Source organism: Nyctibius grandis, chromosome 5 (assembly GCF_013368605.1).
Source record: "Nyctibius grandis isolate bNycGra1 chromosome 5, bNycGra1.pri, whole genome shotgun sequence".
Taxonomy (NCBI): domain Eukaryota; kingdom Metazoa; phylum Chordata; class Aves; order Nyctibiiformes; family Nyctibiidae; genus Nyctibius; species Nyctibius grandis.
Genome location: NC_090662.1, coordinates 54,789,415 through 54,815,754, shown reverse-complemented (window position 1 = coordinate 54,815,754; position 26,340 = coordinate 54,789,415). Strand labels below are relative to the sequence as shown.

Genomic DNA, 26,340 nt, shown 5'->3' with positions numbered 1-26,340 from the left:
GCTGGAATTTTCAGCTCTGATCTCTTGGGCTTTCTTGAACCTTTTTGTCTGCTGAAGACGGTCCCAAACAACTCAACGAAGACCTTCCTTCACATCATGTGCTAAGTACAATGAAAAATCATGAGTCAACCCTTGGCCATCTGAACTCCACCAGTCTCAGGCAGTAAGTATGCAGCCCCAAGGTTTTTCCTTGGGCTGGGGATATGTCCCACCTATTTCAGCAGGGAAACCGAGGGGGAGAGGGGGGAAAGGTCAGCAGTTCATGGTCCAGAACGGCTCTGCACAAACCTGCACAGGAGCCCTTTCCTCTGGGTGCATGACCTTTCCCAAGAAGGTCTTGCTTCACAGTTTTGGAGCTATCCCTGCACTGAAAGGGTGAGGCTACAGGCACCCTGGTGTAGCAACAACACTTGGCTGAGGTTACACATGGTGGGCCAAGAGTAGAAGATCAATCCCTCTGCTGAGAGCACCACAGGTATGGAAACATGGATGGATGGGGTGCTCTATAGGTTTTTAGTGAAAAGAGTGTCACCTGAATAGCACACTTAATCAGTTTGCATGTTATGTTGCATGTTACGCAATAAGTTGCGGGAAAGGCAGGAGGTCACTTCTGCCTTATGAAATAGCCATTCCAAAAACAACCGTGAGAGAAATATGAAAATTACTGCCTGTGTTGTGAAAAAGCTGACTATGCCTGTGGTGATCATCTCCGGTTCTTCTCAGGCTTGGGGCATCCCCATTATAGACAAAGGGAGAAGTCTGCTAGTACATCTATTTAGAGAGCGTTCCCTTCATGGCAAGAACACTGTTTAGGTTTTGTGGGATTCCTGCAAAGGAGCGGAGATCTCTGGGGCAAAGGAATAGCAAACAGAGATGACTAATGAAGAGCATTGCGGGGAGCAGCTCATCACTGCAGAGTAAACGGTGGGACTTGCTAACCAGTAGCCTAAATGGAGTATAAGTGACGGCATGGCTGGGCTTGAGAAATAAAGAGGACAAACAAACCTGTGAACAAGCAGTTGCTGTTCACCACCCTCACAGCCCCTCACTGAGAAGTGATGAAGACTCACATTATCATCCAGTGATTTTGGAGAAAGCATTTCTCTTTGGCTCTTTTGATAATTCTTTTGCTTCCTTTCTCTTTTTTTTTTTTCTCCTCTATAATAAAGTATCGTTTGATTAAACCTCTTCCATTGCTTATCGTGAAAAAGGGGAGTTTGTTAAGTACTGGCATGGAATAACTCAATTTTCCCAGCTTGACCTCTACAAGTTGAAGCCAATGCTGCTGCCTGGCAAAGCCTAGCAGAAGGGTCACAAAGGCAAATTCTGATTTGAAAACATGAGATTCTTCTGTGCCAGACACAAAGCCTTTGAAATTTGGAGGGAATGGCAACACCACATAAGCATGTGTAGTAATATAAACATTGCTCTAATGCCAAGTCTTCAGATCACACTCCAGGCCTACACATAAGAGGGGGCAGAAATGTAAAATCAAATGGTTTGTGAAAATTTCTATTGGTTGGTGCTGTGTTAACAGCAGAACGCTGCAGATGACATGAATGTAGTAATCCAGGTAGAAGAAATAAGCAAGCCCTCTTCAACCTCAAAAATTATACAGAGAGATACTGTCACACTCACTGAAAAGAGGAAAGCACATGACTTTTTCTTCCAAAACTGTAATAGAAGCTTTTGCTGTTTAGTAAATATTTCTTCTCTGCTGCCATTCTTGAGTCAAGACATGGGTAGTTGAGATGTGTGAGACTTCTGCTTTTTGCTGAAGCCTTTGGGTAATATGGTATTTTCCTGCACAATTATTTTGTTTCTGCTTGTGTTCTTGCTCTGGTTTGCATTCCTGCTCTGAACTTGGACATGAGGGACAAATATCCCAGATAACTGCATGCAAAAGCTCTGTAGCCGTCTTCCTGAAGAATCAAAAAAGTCTCACAAGCAAATCTAACTAAAAAAAAATCAAGTCTAGCTAAGGGAAATCCATCCTACTGATCTACAGATGTAGACTATTGGCCCAACACTGAGCTCAAAAGCAGCCTAATTACTGCATGTTACACTGACCAGAAGCCATTGCCTCGTGTGGAAGTGGGAGGAGATGAATGGTTTTCTATGCATCTGTTGGTGAAAGTCAGCACCAGATCTAGGCGCAATTCAATAGCACTCCAACCCCTAAAACAATACCCGAGTTTATCCAGAGGTCAGTTTGTATTGATCTCCAGGGAAAAGGTCACTTAAAGTCAAACCCTATGAAAACAAACATGAAACCTCATCTTGGAAACCTTTAGATATTAAACAGAGACAAAAATCCCTTTTGTGATCATGGCGTTTATTCTGCAAGAAGATGAGCATCTGTGCCCTATTCAAGCTAAGTGCTTATGAACATGCTTTGTGTGAAACAGATGTACCATCCCTTTTTGTTTCCATGCCGATTCTTGGATGCTTAAAATTTAGTATGAGTTTGATTGTTTGGTACCTTGTAGAACAGAAAGGACCCGATCACTTAGAAGCATATGTTTTTTAAATTGATAATTGAGAAGATTACAAAGCTAATAATAGCTGTAGATACATAGAAAACATTATTTCTTCATATATTGCAGTTCTGTCTGTATAATAAAGTTTTTTGTGTGCTAGGTTTCTCAAATGGAGAAGATTGCTGCAACCCACTGTTAGTAAAGGTGAATAACGTGACCAGAAAGAGGAAGTGTTGCCATCCAGGACATTTCAAAAGCTTTAACAAAGGAAATATCTGAAGAAGAACAGAATGCTGAGCAGGCTAAGTGGTGTAATAGACGTTTAGCATCAAATTAACAGAAGAGTTAACTGTGTATCATCTGGATTTTTGTTCTTGAGGCAGGAATTCTTCTCACCTGAGCCTGTCATGACGACACCCTGAGGTTGCCAGGTCTCTGTATACAGTTAAATAACATCCTCTGGAGAAGAAAATACACTGCACAGCTTGAAGTGGTAAAAATGAACCATACCATAACTGCATAGAAATGCAAATATGGGCAGTTCAAGTGGCAATTTTAGAGTTAGTTACTCAATAGTGTATCCCAAAGTTGTAGGTTAACATTTTCAAATGTGTGTTGTGATTTTTGGGTGCTTTAGTTTTGAAATAATATGAGTGCCTCTGAACATCAGGTCTCTATGATACTTTAAACATCGCACCTAAAAGCTGAGGCTAATCATTCTGGTGGTGTAAGCTGTGTGCATGTCCAGCAATGTGGAAGTTAAAAAAAATAAAACATGACTGCCTGTGCAAAAGTATTTTAAAAATCAGAAGAAAGAAGGAACTGAAAAAATTACAAAACAGGTTCCCTCCAAATGAAAAGAAGGATGATGGAAATTACATTTAACCGACCCTCTGACATGTAGAAATACAGATGTATGAAATGGTTGTTGGCTTCTGCAAGGAAGACTTTCTCAGAAAAACAGATATAGAATGGGTGCTCCAAAGCTGCTCAAAAATAAATGTGGGATAAACTGTTAATAAGATATTGCTTTTAAATATTTTCCACCCTATCTGTCCCAGGAAACTGAGTCCATTACTTCTCATTCATGTACAAAACTGAACAGTTCCTTGTAAATCATCGTGCTCGAGTATTAAGTGCTCAGTATGTTAAGAGCTACTGGAGAAAAAGTGGACATCTAATTTACCCTTACTATAAGCTAATGTGGAAAGATGCCAGGATAGTCTGGAGGAGTCATAAAACCACAGCATGCATTGGGATCGAATGCCTGATGGTGGCCTGGGTATTTTTTAATTGGCGGGTAGGTTGGCGTCCCATCTGGCTTAGATTAGCATTGCTCCACTGACCCAAGTGGGGCTGCAGCAACATGCAGCACCTGAAGACCCAGACGTGTGTAAAGAGACTGGAAATTTTCAATGAAAGGACTGCACCACCAGCTCCTTGGTGGCACGCTGCGCTCACAGACCCGCATCCTGCTCTGCAACGGTTGGTGTGCCAGGGAGCCACAGGAGCGGGCTGCTCCTCGGGGGCTGGTGGGGCAGGCAGGGCCGTGCTGCTACCGACAAGAGCGCAGCCTCGCAGCACCCGCACAAGGTGAGCAGTGCAGGGACAGTGGCAGCGACCAGGACAGCCACAGCCCTGCTGTCATCCTCACACAGGTCTTTTCCCAGGAGCTGATCCAAGGCTGGCACCATCACAGAGCTGGTCGGGGACACCAGCAACCAGACTCCTCAATGCAGGGAAAAGACTGCAGAGCTCGTTGGGGTCCTCGGGGACAACAGTTAGTGGGTACTAATGATGACAGGCTAAAGCTCGAATGAAGATTAAATTCTTCCAGGATGCTTTTTTCTTATTTATACGATCAGCTGGTTCACCATGTGTAAGAATGAGAAGCCTACAGCAGCTACTGGTGCATATCGTTTCAGCACCTTCTGAGGGGCAATCATGTTATCCTCTCCTCTTACTAGCCAAAAGGTTTAGCACCAGGACTCTCTGTAGAAGAATCAAGGTTGAGTAGAGGGCTTGTATCCTCCTTAATTGCCAGTTCGTCATGCTTACGTTGGATGTCCTGACTTGCAAGAAATCTTGTGCACAATTTGCCATTGTCTGTTCCTGCTATTAGCCCTTCCTGAGCACTTATGGTGACATTTTTTACTCTGCTCTACCTGATCTCCTTATTTATTGATTAGTTTCCTTCTCAGTGAGAACACAATTAGCATATTTTCAGTAGCTGGTTCTGCTACATGTCTCCATTGGGACTGGCTAGAACAATTGCCAAGAACTTATTTTTAACTAGACTTAAAATGTGAATTTACTGCTATAGTTATTAAGTTTAAAAAGAGGGTCGTCTTTTCCTTGCCCTTAGAGTAACCAACAACATAAAACTTCCAAGATTCCCAGTGCTCATAAGTTTGTGTTTCTTCATTACTAATGACATAAAGTAGTTTCCAACATTTGCAAGCGATTTTTTTCCTTCCAAAAATCTCCTTGACAAAGGTTAATTAAAAAGTTCGGCAGAGTTAAGCACACATAAAACACACACAGTTAAACACACATATGGATACAACACACTGAGGACATAATACACAAAAGTTACACAGTACCCAGGGCTTGAACATGCTTAAACAAGATGCTTTAACAAGATGCTGATAACATGCTCAGGCTGAACCTCCAGCCCAGACCTCCCCTCAGCGCAGCTTTGCTAACATGCTGTGTGATCAGCAAGGCTGCAAGCAGCAGTTTACTTTCCAGCCAGCTCTTGTCTTGCTGGTTTGGCCACAGCTTTGTCTCCCAGCCATAAGGCTGATACTGGCTCTCCCTGAAATTTTGATAAATTGAGAATAATAAAACACACACGTGATAGCAAGCCTCCTCCCCCTCTACTCTGCTCTTGTGAGACCCCACCTGGAGTACTACATCCACCTCTTGGGCCCCCAATGTAAGAAGGACATGGACCTGTTGCAGCGAGTCCAGAGGAGGGCCACAAAGATGATCAGAGGGCTGGAGCACCTCTCCTATGAAGACAGGCTGAGAGAGTTGTGGTTTTTCAGCCTGGAGAAGAGAAAGCTCCGGGGAGACCTCATAGCTGCCTTCCAGTACCTGAAGGGGCCTACAGGAAAGCGGGAGAGGGACTTTTTACAAGGGCATGGAGCAATAGGATGAGGGGGAATGGTGTTAAACTGAAATAAGAGTAGATTTAGATTAGATACTAGGAAGAAATTCCTTACTGTGAGGGTGGTGAGACACTGGAACAGGTTGCCCAGAGAAGTTGTGGATGCTCCCTCCCTGGCAGTGTTAAGGGCCAGGGTGGATGGGGCTTTGAGCAACCTGGTCTAGTGGAAGATGTTCCTGCCCGTCGTAGGGGGCTTGGAACTAGATGATCTCTAAGGTCCTTTCCAACCCAAACCATTCCAATTCCAAGATTACTAGAAACATAAAAGAGATGCGGATGAAAGCTGTACGTGGATAATTCAATATGCATTTGAAGACAAAATCAGGGCAAGATTTCCACTAGCAATACAGCAGTGTTTGCTCCTCCAGATTTCATTAGTGCCGGCCCTTATTCAAACTTTCCTCTGCAAACACTGCAGGAGGCTTCGTGCCAGGGGTCCCTTGCCTTGTGCCTCCTGCAGACTTTGCCCACAGGGAAGCCAGCCTGGACCGCACTGGAATTCTCATGGTGGTCCGAGGCGGTGCGGGTAGCTGGGGCTGGGTTTGCCGGCATTGCTGCTGGCGTTCCAGCAGTGCTGGCTCCATGCTACCAGGTGGGGTGCAACAGCACCGTGGGGGTGCATGGGAAGGATTCGGTACTGCAGGAGAGTGAAAAGAGGTTGAGCTGACCTGGGGGAGACTTAGGCGAGAACAAAGTACCCCGCATGGGGAGAAAGGCTGACCTTGTAAAAACCTGCTCAATGCCCTGAGCTCCTTGTTCCTCTTCCTTTTACCTTTGCCCATGCACAAACGAGAATGACTTGCCAAAACGCTAGAAGCTGCACTTCTATAGCGAAACTTTGCCTTGGGTAGTTTGCTTGTGCACTGTGAAACCTTAATCTGAAAATTGGAACCTCGACTAAGCAGGTATGGAGTTGCTTGCAAGACTCTTTTTTATGCCTGCAAAGCACTGTCAGCGTATTTCTGTTTTGAATTAATTGTTTTTCTAATCTTTTATTGTTTTATGACAGCTGAAATTGCCTGACTGGATGCCAACACATATGAACTACTAAATGGTTCTTACAGCTTATTTTACAGTCCATCCTCTGTTTTGAAATAAACTGCCTACTAAACAAAACCAGTTTCCTTGTGTTTCTGATGACATATATGTGGATTTTGAGAAAGGGAAGTGGGCATGGGAGGAAATTCAGAAATTGCAAAAGGAAAAATGTTGGGGTTATTTTTTCTTCTTTCTATAATACACGCAGCAATAGACCTACTGAAACTCCCTTCCTCTGCTGTCTGGGTTTATCTGGGCTTGCCTGCATGTGGCTCTAGTCCAGCTGGTTTATACAAAGCTCCACAGTGTCACTGTGGATTACGCTCCATGTCACATCCCCTCTTCTTCATATCCTTCTCACATTCCCTCCTCAGGGTCACATCCAGATGGGACAGCTGGGGCAGTGGGATGCTCCTGGGAGGCCCATGGGCTTTGCCACTAGCTGGTGAGCCCACAGAAAGCATCTCTTGATCCTGCACTGTACCTCAAGCCTTGCATTCCTCCTGTGCCTGCAGCTCCCCGCAGCTCCTGGTGCACTGCTCCCGCGGCTGTGTGCACACAGGCAAGACATGCCGTTTCGGGAACTGATTTCTAAGGGTGACAAAGCTTAGGTTCTGCATTTGGCATTACATGTCTGTGGCTTCTGGAAATGTTTTGCCAAGAGTAATCGCCCTTTGTTGCCAAACCTTGCTGTCAAATTGGATCTTGGCTGGGGAAAATTTTTCTTGTGTATGTGTCCTCACTTGCTTGCTGCTGTGTTTGTGTGGTTGATGCGAGGTCACTCGTGGTACAGAATAATTTGCTTTCAATGTCCAGGTCAGGGCATTAAATTCACCTTGTTGAAACTTCCTGAGTGCACAAAGCCAGGGCCAAAGCAGGGCCCTCCAGGCCTCCCATGCTGAACACCAGGCACACACAGCCCGCACCCCTCACAGCCGGCTGCCTTGGCCTCTTGTCTCGGGTTCTAATTCCTTACCTCTTTACAGAATCACAGAACCAATCAGGTTGGAAGAGACCTCTGGGATCATCGAGTCCAACCATTGCCCTGCCACCACCAAGTCAACTAGAGCATGGCACTAAGTGCCATGTCCAGTCTTTTCTTAAACACAACCAGAGATGGTGACTCCACCACCTCCCTAGGCAGCCCATTCCAATGTCTAATGACTCCTTCTGAGAAGAAACGCTTCCTAATGTCTAACCTGAACCTCCCCTGGCAAAGCTTGAGGCTGTGTCCTCTTGTCCTATTCCTAGTTGCCTGGGAGAAGAGGCTGACTCCCACTCGTGTGATCAGTTGCGGTGCTGATTCCTGACTTGGAGAAAGAAAAATTTGGGCAATCGCCTTTACTACTCAGCATCTGCTGACCTCCCGCAGAAGGGAGGCCATCTCTTTTAGTGCTGAAATGTTAACAAATAAATAAATAACACCTTTTGGCAGTAGGATTTTTAAAAAAAGGGGGGGGTGTGCCTAAAAATGTGTTTCCAATGATACCAAGTAAATGCAAGCAGGGATACTGGAGTCTCACAGTTGTTTTGCAACGTGCTCTTCGCTAGTGCAGCAGACGGCACCGGCCCGCTGGCTGGAAGCACGGGCGCAGGCTGGGATCCTGCGCAGCCTCGGGGCTTCCTGGTCTCCAGAGTTCTCGCTTTGAGGATTAAAACGAGGGGCCGCGTTACCACAGGGCAGGAGACGGCCTTTGGCCTTCCCTCCTCTGCCACGTCCATTTGGCCTGTCCCTCTTCCCGTTGTTCCTACCTCACAGGTTTTGGGGAGGCTGGGGGTTTTTCTTCCCCATCTTGGTTTAAGAAAAAGAGTGAATGTTTTTGCAAGGCTTAATTAACTCCCCTGTTCAGCTGTTTGAGCCATTTAAATATGAAAATACTCTCCCCACACATTCTCTCTGTCAAGCAGCTGAGCTGGTAAATCCCTGCAGCGGCCCCAGGCCTGCAGCAGGTAGGCAGCCAGGCCCTGGCTGTGTTTTTCCTCTGTTCTTCCTGTTTTACAGTCGCGGTACTCTCCCAACGCCTGTCTGGCAGCAGCTTTGATCTTGAAAAGAGCTGCTTTGGGTCTCGGGGGCACATCGGGGAGGCGGGATAAAAAAGAAAAAATTTTACACCTCCCCGTCGGGGAATCGAACCCCGGTCTCCCGCGTGACAGGCGGGGATACTTACCACTATACTAACGAGGAACTGCACAGTTATTACTTCCCCCGCGGCCACCAGATGGTTGCTGCAGCCTCACAACCCGGCGACGCTTAGCCCCGGCCTCTCGCGGCCAACAGGGCTTCCCGGCGCGCCCCGCGCCGCCGCCTCCCGCAACGCACCACGGGGCTCGTAGTTCCCCGCGCGCCGCCTTCGCCCTTCCCGCGGAGGGCGGAACTACGCCTCCCAGGGGCCGGCCCGCGGGCCGCCCCCCACCCCTCCCCGCGGTGGGCGGGGCGATTGCGGCGGTGGGCAGGGCGGCGGCGGCGTTGCCCGCGGCCGCGCGGCAGCAGACGAGCAGCACGTGGGCGATGGCGGCAGCGGCGGACCCGACCTCCTTCGCCTCGCTCTCCTGCTGCCGCACGCGGCACCTCTACCTGCGCTGCCGCGTGGACTTCGGCGCGCGGGCGCTGCGGGGCACGGCGGTCTTCACCGCGCGCGCCGAGCGGGAGGCGCTGCGTTGCCTGGTAACGGCGGGGTGCGGCGCGGCGGGGTGGAGGCGCGACCCCCGGGCTGCCCGCGGCTCCTGAGGGGCGAACCCGGAGCCCCCGTGTGAGGGGAGCGGCTGGGCTCGGCGCGCCCCCGCTCTTTCCGCCTCCCACCCCGGCGTCGCCTCCCCTCAGCTGTCTCCCTCGTCCTTCCACTCGGCCGTCATCCCGGTCCTTCCTTCCCTCCCGCCGCAGCCGCCGTTGGCGGCCCGCTCGCCCTCTCGGGATCTTCCGCCCCTGCCGCCTGCTCGGCTGGAGCCTCCGCGCCGGTCGGGCTCGCCTGCGGCCCGAGCGTGCCCGCCACCCCTGCTGCCCCCGGGCAGCCCAGGCTTCGCGCTTGTCGCGCCTGGAGCCGGCGCGTTGTGCAAGGGAAGGGTAGAAATAGGTTTTTTCCCCTTAAAATGGCGAAGAGCCCGTTGCCGACAAGGTGGGAATAAACCGTTGGAAATCTGCGTGCGTGGCGCTTTCACGCGTGTGGTTTATTGTGCGAGCTACTTTCTCTGTTAGCTACACAAATAAACGTATAAACCTCTTTAGCTTTATATGCGAAGTGAAGCTTTGGTTTTGTGGGATTTTTCTGCTAGCTACGTGAAATCCTTTTGTGATTGGCGCTTATTTTTTAGGAAAAAAAAATCTGTCCTGCTAATAATAAAGACCAAAACTTTACTCATGCTGCACGTGGGGATGCTGCATCATTTAATTCATCTTCTGTTGCATGAAAGTCTTGATTCATAGCAGCCAGTCACAGGATGGAAGCCTTGGCAGGGATGTTTCTATCGTTCTCCTTATTTCATAGTAGCCCTGTGAAGTCTTTTACCTTTGTAGTTTACTTAGTAAACTACTGTTTCCACTTTCACGGTCAGAAGCTGGTTTTCTTCATCTTTCCCCTCCACTTTTGTAAGTTTGGTGCTGCTGTACTGGTTCCCGGTACTCAACATAGTTACTCAATTTTTCTGTTCTTAGCATAAATACTTGTTTCTTCAGAGACACTTGTGTTTAAGATTTGATGATGGCTGTGTTAATTATTACGCTATTCAACAAGTATGTAATATTTGCTTCATTACAGGTCTTGGATTCAAAAGACGTACAGGTATTTAAAGTGACTGTAAATGGACAGGATGCAAAATTTGTGTTTGGAGAAAAGCACAGTTTCAAGGGGACCCCCCTGGAAATCACGTTTCCTTTTGAACTAAGAAGGTACACGATTTTGCCTGTTCCTTTAAGTGGTTTCCAGAATGCCCTGTATAAGCTGCTTGTCTGCCTGTAGGGTCGTTGTGTAAAGCTTGCAGAGGGACTTGTCGATTAGGGTATTGCTTTTATTTGGTATATGATCTTGTAGATGAATTTAATATTTGGCTTTCATTAGACACCTAAAACTTTGGAAGTCTTTGTACCCATTTCCCCATCTTATATAGTATACAAAATGACTTGGAGCATAGACAGTAATATTCTTTCTGCTTCACCTACCTGAATTCTGTCATGTTCAGAATTGCTACAGTATGGCACATATGGAGTTACAGGCCCTGTTTTTCTTTCTTTTATACGAGGGCTGATCCTGCATTTCTGTAGAACTGCAGGTTACAACTATGATTATATACAAACATGTTTTCAAGTAATAAAGGTTTTATTGTATTGACTACACTAAGTCCATGTCCATAAAAACTGGAACTTGAGTTTTGGCAGTGTAATGAAGAACGAACTAACCATAATCTACTTCTTATATTGCATGAATTAAAAAGTTGTTGCCAAATTACAATACAAATTTTTTTGGCAGTTTGGTTTGTATGTTGTAACTCCATGGTATCTCACATACCAAAGCTGAAAGCTGTGATTGTATAAGGAGGTTCCCTTGTTTGAATAAAATTGTATGCTAAGTTGCTTCTTACTGTTTTGTTCTCAAAACTGGTTGCTACCTCTACAAACTCATGTCTGGTTTCTACTATTTTTTTGTTCTTGTTCTCTGAATCACTGCAATTTAGAAACACACATAATGTGGAAGAGAAAGGAATGTCATAAAATAGCTGTTCCTTACAGGGAAATGCTTATGATCTGATAGGAAACTGAACAAATGAAGTACTTGAACAAACAGACCACAGCAGAAACATAGGCCTGTTTCTGTTTGACTTTCAGCTTTTTTTTTTATTACTAGATTTCCTTGTAAGAAAAAAAGCTACAAAGAGGGAGTTATAGGTAGCGAATCGTAAGCATTTATAATCTTGTATGAGGTGTAAATCTCAATAAAACAGTGATCGGAAAGGGTAGGAATTACAGCTGAAAGTCTGACTGTTCAGTAAGCAATGTGCCTTATGGTAATACAAATCATTGTCTCTTTTCTTGTCAACTATGTACTTTGGAATACTGGTTATAAACCAGATATGTATACCTGGTCAGCTTATCTAGTAGCCAGTTCCTCTGATTAGTTGAAGTTTGTTCTGATTTATGGTTGGATTGTTAATTCCAGAGAGTTGCTTGTATAACCTGGAACTTACAGATAACAGAAGCAAGTACTTCTGTGTGCTTTTGCTGTCAGTGATGGTTTTGATATCTTATTTTTTAAAAAGAGTAGGTATGTGTCAGGTTTGTGTGTGTTCTCTTGTTAGCATGCTGGTACCTGTCTTGCACAGAGCTGTTAGTTTTTACTTTACACCAGTTCTGAAAATCTGAATAAAATTTGAGTATTTTTTTTCTTGTTAACCCTACTGTTAATACTGTTTTCTAGTAATTTCTGTTTTCAGTATTTTTTTTTTCTGCTTAAGGATCATACTTACAGAACATAACATCAGTTGCAAAATCCAATTTTTTTTATTTACACAAATCCTATGTTATTAAAGCATGTATGTTCTTATACAGACTTTATACACTTTTTTTGTTTGCTTATTGCAGTGTTTTTTTATGCTTATGTGTACAATGATAGATAGATGTGACAGAACTATATGCATGTGTCTGGTCCACATGATTTAAAGAAAGTCTGTGCTCTCCTTGAAGAGACGAGAGGGAAAGTTTCTGGTTAGTAAAAACAATAATAGAAGTGTCTTGGGACATTAAAATTGAAATGAACCAGCTAATTTTTACTATCGTAATTGAAAGGGAAAAGGTTGCTTTTGAATATGCTACTTGTTCTTTTTTTTTTTTTATGCTTTTGAGACAGTGCTGCAGACCTGTTTTCCAGCAATCTTTGTAGAGCAATTTCAGTACTGATGGAGAGTTGTGTCGAAACAGTCTGACTATATTCTTTGTTTCACAGGGGACAAGAAGCAATTGTCGAAATCTCTTTTGAAAGTTCTCCAAAGTCTTCAGCTCTCCAATGGTTTTCTCCAGAGCAAACTTCTGGAAAAAAACACCCATTTCTCTTCAGCCAGTGTCAGGTTGAGTGGATTAACTTTTTTTTAAAACTTGTTGTTTACATACCACTGTAATTTCCGCTGGCTTGCAAAGAGTTGGGGAGGAAGGCAAGTACGGGAAAGTGCAGTAGCCCATAACTTCTAATTGTGTGTGTTAAAGGTCCTAAATGAAAACACTTAATAAGTCAGGATACTGCTGAGATTTTATTATATGTTTGCAATTTAATAATTCCGGAACTGCTTTACCCTTTCCAGTATTCTTGATGAAGAACATGCAGTCCTTTGCAATCAATATATGTGGCTATTGATCTGTCTTACCTACCGTTACTTCTTGTAGAAAACCCTTAACTATGAAAACTAGTATAAGCTATAAGTGATAGGAAGTGTTGGTTTGTAGATAATAAATTCTCTGGACGAGCTGTGTAGATTTCCAATATAATATATTAGTTTGATTTATTTCTAGACCTCTGCATTAGAAAGATTGTTATGCTTTAACTTTTTTATTTTTACTTTTTCTCTCTCCAGGCTAACCACTGCAGAGCCATCCTTCCATGCCAAGACACACCTGCTGTCAAACTAACATACTATGCAGAGGTAGGTGAACAGAAGTCATGTCTAACTAAAGACAACTACTCAATAGGTGAAATATTTTTTTTTGTAGCTGCTGATATATGGCCTAAAGTACAAACAGAGAATATTGACTTTTAGCTTAATGTTAGAGCCAAAACTTGCTTATCTTCCCTGTGGCACTTCTCTATCTTTACCGTTTTCTTTTATATATATCATCTCTTTTTTTTCATTCACATGTATCTTTATTTCTAAAAGAAAAAAAGAAAAAAAAGTGCTGTAATAGGAAAGAAGTATGTTCTTAAATCAGGAGAAGCTGACAGTAAGATGACAAAGAGTGCTGTAGAGTAAAAATACTTGAAATGACTTATATATGCTTTAAGTAATATATTCTGGTACATAGTTAGGGGATCTTTGCAGTCCTGGCAAAAGTAGTCCGATTGTTTTAAGGAAGCACAAAACAAGATGTGCAGTGTGACATTACAATTCTGTAGTCTGAAGAAAGTGAAACTTTTAACTTCTGTCAAAGGTAGTCCTTTTGGTTAGTTAAATATTGCCAGCCTTTAAGACAAAATTTTCTATATGCCTTGTATTCTATTTGATGGAGAGGACTTAACAACAGAACAAATTTGGGCTACCCTTTTTGCTATTGCTGCTTCGAGTATATGCTATAATCCTGTGGGCCAGCTGAGTTCCTCATAGTCGGGTAACCTTTCAGATATCCGTTCCTAAGGAGTTGGTGGCTCTTATGAGTGCTAATCGTGATGGAGAGATGCCTGACCCAGAGGACTGCAGTCGGAAGATATACCGTTTCAGTCAGAACGTAAGTGCTACAGGCTGGTAAACAGATGCCTAAGGTCTTATTCCGGACTCGTGCAGTTCGCAATCACTTCAGATATGATTTTTATGTCATTGATAAATCATGTGACTTGCGATAGATCTTTTCCACTATAGAAATATGGGCTGTTACGAATCTCCAACTCGTCAACCAGTAGGTGCTGGTGATGTTTCCTTGTCGTTTTGGCATCCCAGAAAAGCCAAATTCAAGTTTTGAAAATGTTTAGTATACTTAAAGCTAGTACTGTCAAAACCCTTTCTATCTGCACTGATTCTTGGGAAATAATACATGGAGTTGAATAACATGGGAGTGAGTTTTAGAAAACAGATCCTGCAAATTTTAAGCTTACCAAGATCTTAGCAGTGAAGGTGAGCATTGGAACCAATTTTTAACGAAGTTAGGTAAATTCTGACAACAGAGATTTTTTTTAAAGGTGAAAACTTTGGCTTTTATGGAAAGTATCTCCAGCTAATTAAAGATTACCGCTCTCAGGATGAAGTTTTATTAAGTGGTGCAGCTAGTTTAATGATTCTACTGCTCTTAAAGTGGCAGTCTCAATTTACTCTCCTGGCTTTTTTGTTCTCACAGCTTTTTGGGTTACAGTTCTGATGTTTATGGGATCTGTTGGTGAGCCTAGTTCATTTTGCTGAACAAGCAGACAAAAATTAACATAAGTTTAAAAAAAAATGTTTTAGTAAGCTGATCTGGGCTGCTGAGGGACTGAATGAGTGCAAGGAGGGACGGAATTGTGTGACTAGGGGAGAGAGGAGAGGAACCTACTCTGAACTGCAGCAGCCGTTGGGTTGATTTGGCTGCTACATGAAACCTGAGAGAGTCAAGAGGGGAGAGAGAGAGAAAAAAATTGTCACTTTGTCCGTGAGCTCTTCAATATGCAGTGTTCTGCCTTCTCTGTGGAGCCAAAACATTTGCCACTGTCAGTCTAGCCCATGAGGCTTCTATGTTGTATGTTATCTGGAAATACACTGTTGATAAGTTTGCTGGACCTGTGCAAGGAATAACATTTAGTCTAATTGAAGTTATACTACACCTTCTAATATAGAAGACCATTAGATTAATTTGTTAGAAAACACATGTGTTTCATTAAACAAAAATCGAATGCATTAAACACAGAAGATATAGATGAAAAAAGACAAATGCATTAAAAAAGACATATGCATTAGCTAACATACAAAACCATGAGACTGATTTGTTAGAAAAGGCATGTGTTTCATTAGATGAAAGAGAGAAATGCATCAAACTCTTGGGTAGGTATGTGTGAAGAGCTTACCTAAAACTACTTTTTTTGCTCCCATGTGGTCAGACTGGTAAGAAGTGCAGTGGAGAACAGCCTCTGTAAAAATGAATTTATAAACCAACAACCATTGAGATTTGAAGTAATTTCAAAATTTCAGATTAGCAAATTGGGCATTAAAATGTGGGGATATATTGACAATGTTTTAGTAACTTGTCTATACCGCAAGTCAATGGACTTAAATCTTTTCACAAATATATTCTGTGGATTAATATGTAAAATGAAAACACATATGATGATATGGGTATTTTAATAAATGATATTGAAATGGTTTGGGGATAATAAATGCTGGAATAGAATTTTCTGAAATTTTGTCTCCAAGTAATTATGATATAAAATCTTTCTTATTTAACATTGTTTAGTCAGATAAAATGGAACTTTTACAGGGATGGCTGTATTATCCCCTTTTGTTTCCAGAGCACTGGGAGAAAGCTTTTCTCTATAAAGTAGTTTTTGATTTTTTTTTTTTCATTAAAATAACAAATATTTAGAATTTATTTTAGTTCCAAACATGGAAATCAAATATATATATTTTGATTTTGCTGAATCTTTTGTATCCATAAATATTCTTGTTTACTTGAATTCATTAAAGGTCTTCCTGCATCTTTCTGTGTGATACAGCTGCCCTTTATTTGAGCAGTATCTCTTAACTTCCCCTTCCATAAAATTTAATGAAACTGGAATGAATATGGAAAACTGACTTTCTTTTGAATGATAACCAAACCAGTGGCATTTTTGTGTGCTCTTATATATGCAGATTTTTTTCAAACAGAGGTGATACTTACAATTTTGTGGTCTTTGCGTGAACCATCAAGTACTTCTTGTAGATAAAGGAGTCTCTCTCTTGTAGGAGTCTCTTGTAGATAAAGTTTCTCTCTCATTTGGGGAGAAAAGAAAACAATGCCTTTATAACATAGGGCAGGAAACTATGAAGGAAATGTGCACATTTCTTTGTTTACATACGTTTGTTTTTCTTTGACTGAATCAGTGGTGTTGATATCTCGCATTGTAAATAAGATTTCTTTTTTTCTCATGTTCTCCATTAGGTTCCCATACCTTCCTACTTGATTGCTTTAGTAGTTGGAGCTTTAGAAAGCAGGTGAGTGAATCTGCACAAAGTATAAATATTAATTATCATAATAAATCTTCAGAGTTATCTCTTTTTTGTTTCTTGGTCTTGTTTCTGGTTTTAAAAGGTCTTAGAGGTTCAATGGACCTGTTTATTTGTATCAAACTGCAGGTATCTTGATTCACTCTTGCATCATTTTTTTTCTACAGAATATACTTTTGCCATAAGTTAAAGAAATACCTTGAAGAGTTTGGAATTGATTGGAACCACTAAGGGCTTTTTCTAGCTCAGGGTATAGTATCTTTTTCCAAAACAGATAAGCCTTGTCATGTACAAAAGGCAGAAAATGATAGCTTCAGCCTCATTGCTCATCTGTACAAGGATGTGTTAATCTAGCCCATAATAATGCTTTATATTAGAGCTTCACAGCATTCTAAAATCTGTAAATGTGCTTCCTACTTATTTGTCCTGAACAGTGGATGTGTGTGGTTTGTTTTGTTTTCTAAAGCTTTTTCTAGTGTTACTTTAGCAGTGGAGACGAGAAAGAGAGGAAGGCTCTCTAATGAGTTTCTTCAGCAATGGGGGTTACTCATGAGCACAGTTAAACATATGCTCTCTGAATTAGTTTCCCAGAGAACTATTTCCAGTTCATAGCACCTTAGTGGCATTTTTACTTTCAACAGAAAGATTGGCCCAAGGACACTGGTGTGGGCTGAAAAGGAGCTAGTGGATAAATCGGCCTATGAATTTGCTGAGGTGGGTAATTAACAAAAACTGTTTTGTAAACTAACTGTTTTGCGTGGTATTGGAAAAGGAACAAACTGTAGTTAAGTGTTTTGTTCAGCTGTAGCCCTTCTTTCTCTACCTCCTACCCGAAAAAATGCCGTACTTTTATCACAACACAAAACTACTACTGAACACAAATATTGATACAGTCTTGCACTCATTTTGCATGTGGGACATGCCAAGGTGAAAGACAAAGTGTGGGATCAATAGCTTATTTCTTGTTCAGTGTTTGTTGTCAGAAGTCATGTTAGAAACTGATGTGAATTTTTGTTTCAGGCTGAAGCTATGCTGAAAACCGCAGAAGATTTAGCTGGACCCTATGTATGGGGGCAGTATGATTTGTTAGTCTTACCACCTTCTTTTCCTTACGGTGGTATGGAGAATCCTTGTCTTACTTTTGTAACTCCAACACTGTTGGTAAGTGTAACACTGATAAAAGTCAGCTTTTCCTTAGGGCTTGCTTATCTATCAAGTGATGGATATTAATCCACAAATTGGATTAATCTTCCCCCTAGAAAGACCTGTAAATGTTCCTGCCTCCTTTGGAGTTAGGGATCCTACATGAAACTGCAATATATGTAACTGTATATTTTGAGGTTTACTTGAACTGACAACTGCCTTTTTTTTTTTTTTTTTTTAGGCAGGTGATCGTTCTCTATCAAGCGTAAGTGCAAAATAGGTTCATGTCTTCAAGTAGAACACTCTTGAAGTTGTATCTGAACTTCCTTTGTAATAGATATCTGAAAACTTGGTCTCTTGTTCATTTGGGGAATTAAAAGTTAAGGCAGTAACTCAAAAAATCTTGAAAAGTGAGTTTTAGTTCTAAGTAAACTCTAGAAAACTGGAGACATATCTATTTTGTATACTGAACAGATGAAAATAACATGGATGCCTGTATGTATATGGGATAGATATGTTTAAAAAACACAGCTGAATTGATCTCATTGAAATTGTTTGTAGGAACTTCTTCCTCTATGTGTCTGTCTGTGCACTAGAACTCACATTGTATACAGTTTTCTTTTGAAGTGGGAATCATGAGTACAGTTTGAGTAAATCTGTTTTTCCTGGGAAGTTGAGTACTCTAGATGCTGTTTTATCTCATATGTCTTTCTACTAGACTGATATGCTGCTAAAAAAAATGATTGTCTTATCCCAAGAATACTGAGATATTTGACGTGGATACTTTTTAATATATCATGAATCATCATCCTTCTAGAGGTGACTGTTTTCTTCCTGTTTGATATTTTAGAACATACCAGCACTGCAGCAGTTGCTTAAGTGGGAAAGTAGTACTTGTCCGTTACTTGACATGGATCCAGTATTCTGAAATGTGATTTCGTAAACAAGCACCTACACTGTGCTACCAGAGGAATTATTTTTGTTGATCAGTGTGGCTCTATGACTTGCAGGCTGGACATTCAAAATTATTTCCGAAAAAGATTCGGTAGGGTAGTGTTAGTCCTCTAAATAAAATTGATGTGGATAAGTTTACAGAGCTGTGAATGCTAACTGACTTGGGGGATGTAGTGCAGTAAATGACATTGCATGAGGATTTTGTCTTTCTGTTGGGATTTGACATTCAGTTTCCAGAGGAGTCTAAACGGTAGATCTGTCATTGTTTTCTGTGTTTAGGTTATTGCTCATGAAATCTCTCACAGCTGGGACAGGAAACTTGGTAACAAACAAAACGTGGGAGCATTTTTGGTAGGTGTGATGTTCAGTGCAATGCAAATCATATTTTTAAATTAATCTGTAAAGAGACCAACTAAATGCATTTTGCTATCCTACCACTGCTGACTTTATCAATGTACTTTCAGGCTGAATGAGGGACATACTGTATACCTGGAACGCAGAATTGCTGGTCGATTGTTTGGTGAGCAGTTCAGACACTTTCTAGCCCTAGGAGGTTGGAGGGAACTGCAGAATACGGTAAATACTTTTGAAGTTATGATAACTGTATGTTTAAGCACATGTCTAAGTAAAATAAAGCTGATTTCATGTGTTTCCCACAAATAAGACTTGTCTAGTCAGCTTTCCAAACACTTTCTTATTAGAGGATGAGCAACTTTGATTCCAGGGTATATGATCTCTTCCCAAGGTAGTAGCTTAATATACTCAGATTAGATAAAGCTTTTTGAACTGTTTTAAGCTGTTCAGTAAGGTTGAACATCTTTACAGGCTCTCTTGGTTGTTCTGGGTACAGCTAAATTGCAGTATTACCTGTTAGCATACTGGTAAGCAGCTGAAAGCTTGTCAAAATTATCTGCAAGCATGGCAATCAGAATTTCCAATACTTCATGCAAGTAACTGATTTCTTTTTTCCTGTGTACTGCATTATAATTGAGCATATTCCTAATCTGTTACTGTCTAGGAGTGTTGTTTAGTTGTGTGTTTAGGTAGCATAGTTAAACTCTAGCTTTCTAATTTCCAGCCTGTGATATTTCCAGCCCTCTCATTCAGTTTGGTGATGCAGTTTACCTGGTTTACTATGAATATTTCCTCATTGTATTCTATATTTTATACCACCCATTTAAATCAAGTAGCTTAAATAGTTTGTTAATGAATGGGTAAGTATAGATAGTTTATTAGGTGCTCATGATTATGACAGACATGACAGTAATTAACTGCTTTGAGACAGCTGGAGCACAGGGTGATTGATCCTAACATCTTTCTGTTTGATACGCGATCAGACACTGATAAAACAAAATGAGACAAAAGTTTAGTAAACTGTTTTGTGCAGATTCGGAACTTCAGGAAAAAGAATGAGAAAGAATGCTTTGAAATGAGGCCATCTTAGTTTTGGATGGATTCTACCTTTATAAATAGGATTAGTAGTGATTTGCAAGAGCACTAGTTTTCCTAGATGAATATATTTTCTTGTGTCTTTGTCACAGATAAATACTTTTGGAGAGAAAAATCCTCTAACTAACCTCGTCCCTAATCTGAATGAAGTAGATCCTGATGTTGCCTATTCATCTGTTCCGTATGAGAAAGGCTTTGCTTTGCTTTTTTACCTTGAACAACTTCTTGGAGGACCAGGTAAGTGTTAGTCAGACTTTATATATTTTTTTTCCCCGTTTTAATTTCAAACACTGAAACATTCTGTTTTTTAACTGTTAGATGTCTTCATTGGCTTCTTGAAGGCTTACGTTCAGCAGTTTGCTTATAAGAGCATAGTAACCGAGGACTGGAAGAAGTTCTTGTACTCCTACTTCGAGGATAAGGTTGGGTAGTATTTAAAACAAATTGCTTGAGAACTTTTAATTATGTGAAACTATGGCATAGCTCAGGAATTACCTTCTTTAAGGACCAGTTCTTTATCTTTTTCTTCTTTATCTCAGGATCTTAATATGATGTAGTCTGGCATCTTACAAAGATGGGTTTGCATTATGATGCATTTTGTTTGTTTTGGGTTTTTTTTTTGTTTTCCTAGGAGGGAATATTTTGTTTTGAAGTAGTCTGTATAGAATTCTCCAGGTTAATTGGAGGGGTGTGTTTTGTTTTTTTTTTTTTTTTTAAAAAAAAACCAAAAAAAAACACCAAAAAAACCCCAAACAAAAAAAAACAAAACACAACAAGAAAAAAAAAAAAACAAAAAACAAAACACAAAACCAAACAAACAAAAGATTGAAACTAATATTCATAGAGTATGCTTTCTCTAAAAATAGCATTTAACATTGATTAAGAGTTTGTGTTGCTTTGTAGGTAGATGTTCTTGATAAAGTTGATTGGAACTCATGGTTTCATGCTCCAGGAATGCCACCAGTGAAGCCTACGTAAGCTGCGCTCTTCTATAGTTAATCTTTTCCTTCTCCAGATCGCGCATGATTTTCCAAATGGTCATGAAGCAGTTTGTAAACAGGGTGAAAGTCTTCCCACAAACGTTTTATTAGAAAATGCCCTAGTAGTATGTAGAAATGGATATATGTGTATATAGGAGGAAAAAACGTCACTTGTAATATTTTCAATATTTTATTCTGGTGGAATTTCATCTTGCTTTGAAAGTTGCCAGGAAAGATTATTTTTTCTGATAGCTTGTTACAATACTCCCTTTTCAGCTATAAGCTATAGTAGACATATGAGCATATATTCTCAGAAGTATTGTTCATTTTAGGGAGTGTATGGGGTCAAGGGATAGTGTCACCTATGCAAAAAGTGCTTCTGACTAAAACTGAAATACATTTCATTATAACAGATCTTTTGTAAATTGTGTTGCAATATTGAGTTGGAGCCTACAACGAACAAATATGGAGCCATTTGAAAATAATTTCTAAGCGTTCTTGTAAAAATATTATAGGAGCTTTTTGTGTTTCCGGAGTGTGATCCTCTGTTTTTAATATTTGACAGGTATGATATGACACTAGCAAATGCTTGTGTTGCCTTGAGCCAAAGATGGATCAAAGTGAGTGGTTAAAGAACACTGAGGTGTCTGTATCTTGAAAAGCTAGTTTTCTTTCTACAAAGTGAGCCATTCTTTTCTGAAATCTATCATTTGCTGAGAGAGAATGTATTTATGGTGATAGATGGCTGTCAGGGATTTTGCCTTTCGTGGACTAGCCTTTCATCACAGAGTCTGTGGATATGCTATGACTTCTGTACGTGAAGCACAGCACGTATTTTAACAAGGGACACACACAGCCAGCTTTGTTGTTTGTACGTAGTAACGTACTTTTTGAAACCATGATATTATGGCTTGATTTAAAAACAAATGCCAAGGTTTCTCTACATTACTCGTTATACTGTATTAGCAATAATTACTGTACATTATACTGGAACTAGTATGCATTTCTCATAAAAAAACCTGAAATACATAAATCATAATGAGTAATACCATGCAATTCTCTCATGATTTTAACCATAAAACTCATACAACTAGTAGAGAATTCAGCATACCTTCCTTTTGTTAGCTCTCTGGCTTTTCACTGTACCTGTATGTTATCTTTAACTTTCTTCTTTTCAATGTTACTTTTTATAGAAAAAGTATGTGATTTTTCACTTAACTTTAACAGAAAGACAGTGGAGAGAAAACAAGTGAAAATTGAAGTGAAGAATACCAAACATCAGACAGTAGCTTAAGTCCCTCCCTTCCCCTTCTTGTAACATCCTGCACAAATACAAATCAGTATATTTTTTTTTATGTGGAATGGCTCAATAGTAAATGCAGATGTCCAAACAAAAAATTACACCTGATTGTACTATGCAATACCTATTAAAAACTTAAGTGACCATTCTCTTTTAGGCAAAAGAGAGTGATTTGGGCTCATTCACCTCAGCAGACCTGAAGGAAATGTCATCTCATCAGTTGATTGAGTTCCTGGCACTGTTGCTTCTGGAGGTAAATGCACACCTGGGGTAACTTGATTCTGGTATCACAAAGCAGGCACAGAAGCCCAACTGTGCTTTGGAATTAAATTGTCCATTTTCTTTTAAGTTTTGCTAAAATAATCCACTCTCACTATACATAGTTACGAAAACCTTCAGCCATGCCTCCCTGAGTATGCCTGGCTCTTCAGCTAACGAGCAACATATAGAGTATTTTGGATTGAAAGGTAAAAACAAAGCTGTAAGGTGCTTGTATTTGTCTGTATTTGATGTTATAGCAAATAGCTGTAAGTAAAACAGAATGAAAATACTTCGTTTTGAATATTCTAGTAGTACTAGGTGTGGGAATTTGCAAATGTTTGTTCCTTGCCCCTTCCTTAATACTATGAGAAGGTGAAAGGAAAAAATACAAGTATTTCTCACGGCAAGCTTTTAATTCCTTTGTAGCAGCAATCTTCTTGAATGAACCTGTTTATTTTTGACGTACGTGGCTTGAAGTGTGCCTCTGGCTTATTCTGACTATGCCATTTCCTTTTTCAGGCTCCTCTTCCAGTGTCACATGTCCAACGGATGCAGCAAGTGTATGACTTCAATGCTATAAACAATTCTGAAATAAGATTCAGGTTTGTTCTAGGATGGGCATTTTTCTAATCATAAATGCTTTCATAAAACAAACTGTCCTGCTTCATAAGTGGTCTGAGACATACTGTTGTATAGAACTGGTGCAGGGCTTGTTGTTGTTGTGGGTTTTTTTGTAAGTGCATGTGCAAGCATGCTTACTAGGAGTGGTATTCTGTTACTTATGAATTGGGTAAATACAGTCTAGTAGAAGAACTGGAAGGTGAGCAGTGCTGTGCTTTATTTTCATCTGTCATGCTAGCAAAGGAACCTGATGACCTGATCACTTTTGTTTTGGGGTTGGTGTTGGATCATGCAATAGTGAGCCTCTCTGTGACTCAAACACGCTTGAAAAATCTTTCAAAAAAATCTAGTCGGGAACAAGTCTTCTGGACTTACCTCATCAGTTCTTCTGCTGATGTGCCAGTGGGTTTTTTAAACACAGCTTTGAAATTCTTTTTCACATTTTAATGCTCACTATCACAAAGCTTTTGTCTCATCAAAAAAAAAAAGTAAATATCAAAGGAAGTTTCTAAACTAGTAGGAAATGCTTCTAGCTAAATGGCTGGATTCTAGTGCCATCCTAATTTCTTCTGGTTTGTATTTACACATGACACTTGTTAGAAAAAGGTATTGTTGAGGACATGAGTAATCTTTACAAAAACCTTGAAGTATTGCATATTTTGCTACTGTTATGTACTTGTATAGGTTTGCAATAGTGACAGTTATTCTGCCTTAACTAAGAGTTCTTTGCTTCTTATTAACAAAACTAAATATTATAAACATACAGTATAGTTCCTACTTCTTGTAACAAGATCAATTTCTTCTTGTTTTTAAAGCAAAACAAGCACATGCCAGTTGCTGGTGACATTTTGTTTGGGTTTTTTGTTATTTTTTTTAATCACTTGGTCAAATGTGACAAGTGCTATATAATTCACCTCTAATTCTGAGTGATGCAACTGGACACTACTGTAATATAAAAGAAATACATAGCTGCAGAAAATGATCAGGCTATTCTGGAGAAACTTTGAAAAAATTTTTTCCTATTTTATAGAAAAGCCCAGTTTCGTAACATGCTAGTCAGACACTAAATATTTTTTGTTGAACTTATCTAGAATCTCATTCCCATGATGACACGGCACTGCCCAGAGTGTTGATGGGAACAGAATCATAAGATGACTAAACACAGCAAATGAAAATCAAAGTGTGAATTCGCTTTTTTTTTTCTTTTTTTTTTTTCTTTTTCAGATGGCTACGCCTCTGCATCAAGTCCAAGTGGGAGGAAGCTGTTCCTCTGGCTCTAAAAATGGCAACTGATCAGGGCAGGATGAAGTTTACTCGACCCTTGTTCAGGTAAAAGTAATCTCCAAATTGTAGGAGCTCATGCTGTTGGCATTTTTAGTATAACAGAATGTGTAACACTTGACATTGAAGCATACCAGAAATACATGTACAAAGTGATATAATATAGAATTTTCTGTATGCTGTGAACAAGCTTATCTTCGGAGTTGCTTTTCACTTGCCGACTTTTTTTGACATAAGAAAGCTTAGTCTTCCAGTATGCATCTTAATGTGAGGCTTTCAAGGGAAAAGGAAAACCTTGAGAAAAACCCCCATTTTACTGTCTTCATAGATTTTTTTGTAATGGTGCTTTTTTTTTTTTTTTCCTTTGCTTTTACAGAGATGTTTACAGTATTGACAAGTATCGAGATCTTGCTGTCCAGACATTTCTGGAGCATAGAGCTTCTATGCACCCAGTCACTTCAATGCTTGTGGGCAAAGACTTGAAACAGGATCAGTGACAAATTTACTGATTTCTTTGAAACTTTCTTGTTGCTGAAAAAAGAGACTGATTCCATAAACTGCTGATATGCATGCTCGATTATGCCATAAAATGTTCTGCTGCTTTGGTACTAATTTAGCTTAAAATGAACTTTCCAAATCAAGTTCAGTACTTCGTTTTGCATCTCCAAGTAAAACAGCAAAATTGCTGAATCCCTGGAATTAGGAGAATGATTTTGTTACAAGCAGTTTTTAGAAGACACAAAAAAGCTATTCTGAGATGTAGTCATTTGTCAGTCACGGAATTTAAGAACATGGAAAATGAATTGGTGGATGGTATGGCTCTTTGTGCACAGCTTTCTTTTTCATAGCAACGTGGTTGAAACTTCAGGTATCTGAAAACTGAAAAATAAACCTTTTCATGTCTATTTCGTTGCCTATTGATCTGTACAAAAAGCTTTGAAATAACAGTTTTGTTTTATTTACTCTTCTTTGTTCTGGGAGAAATTTTTTTATTATGGGTCCAAGAGGACTCTGAAGACCTAAATGGATCACAGCATTCTCGTGTTAGAGCAGAATTTCCGCCTCACCCTATTTGTAATGGCTTTGTTACATTAGTCAGTTCCTCACATGTGTCACAATATGATGGTTTTACTTAGTTATCCCTGTTGGATTCTATGCTGTGCACTAATAGTTGTCTGAAGTACTTCCTTGTTTGCTTTTTTTTAGCGAACCTGGGATTTTTACCAAAATTCAGATTTAATATCTTGCTATGCTTTCCGTACTTAATTATTTCAACCCTCTACATATTTTCAAAACTTCTAGTTATTGCAGGAGGGACTAAAGCCCAAGTCTGTCGTTCTCCTATTTGAATTGTTTCCATTTTTTAACTAGTTCTGGGCACTACCACTTACACTAATACAGCAACTTCGAGATAAAGTAAAAAACAATTAGAGGGCTGTATTTCTTAGAATTGCTGCAGCACTTCAGTTAAAGTTCATGGTTTAGGTGAAACTGTTGTGGATACTGCCATCCACAGGTGGTTTTTTGAAGTGGGTTGAGAACAACTGCTTTTCCTGGAGGTGATCAGTTTGCATAGATTAAATCATCATCATAGAATCATCATATAGAATGGTTTGGGTTGGAAGGGACCTTAAAGATCATCTAATTCCAGCCCCCCTGCCACAGGCAGGGGACACCTTTCCACTAGACCAGGTTGCTCAAGGCCTCATCCAAACTGGAGGTAACCCCAGATGGAGGAGTAACAAATTAAAAGAAGGTGCTGTTTTAGAGGAGGAAGATACCAAATATAAGTCACGGCAAAAGGTT

The 26,340-nt window shown here is 40.5% G+C and overlaps 1 protein-coding gene and 1 non-coding gene across 2 annotated transcripts; one reads left to right on the top strand and one right to left on the bottom strand.

Moving 5' to 3' along the window:
• Window positions 1-8,803: 8,803 nt before the first annotated feature.
• On the bottom strand, window positions 8,804-8,875 carry TRNAD-GUC (transfer RNA aspartic acid (anticodon GUC)). Its single transcript has one exon. It is a non-coding gene; the product is annotated as a tRNA-Asp (tRNA).
• Window positions 8,876-9,149: 274 nt separating this feature from the next.
• On the top strand, window positions 9,150-25,420 carry LTA4H (leukotriene A4 hydrolase). The gene is given in 20 exon segments (XM_068401214.1): window positions 9,150-9,355; window positions 10,443-10,573; window positions 12,621-12,741; window positions 13,243-13,311; window positions 14,003-14,107; window positions 16,481-16,533; window positions 17,187-17,259; window positions 17,566-17,706; window positions 17,930-17,953; window positions 18,922-18,951; window positions 18,953-18,993; window positions 19,107-19,218; window positions 20,184-20,328; window positions 20,410-20,513; window positions 20,995-21,065; window positions 21,637-21,691; window positions 22,529-22,624; window positions 23,152-23,234; window positions 24,478-24,582; window positions 24,911-25,420. Coding segments are annotated over 20 exon segments (1,836 nt in total). The 5' UTR covers window positions 9,150-9,199; the 3' UTR covers window positions 25,032-25,420.
• Window positions 25,421-26,340: the final 920 nt, after the last annotated feature.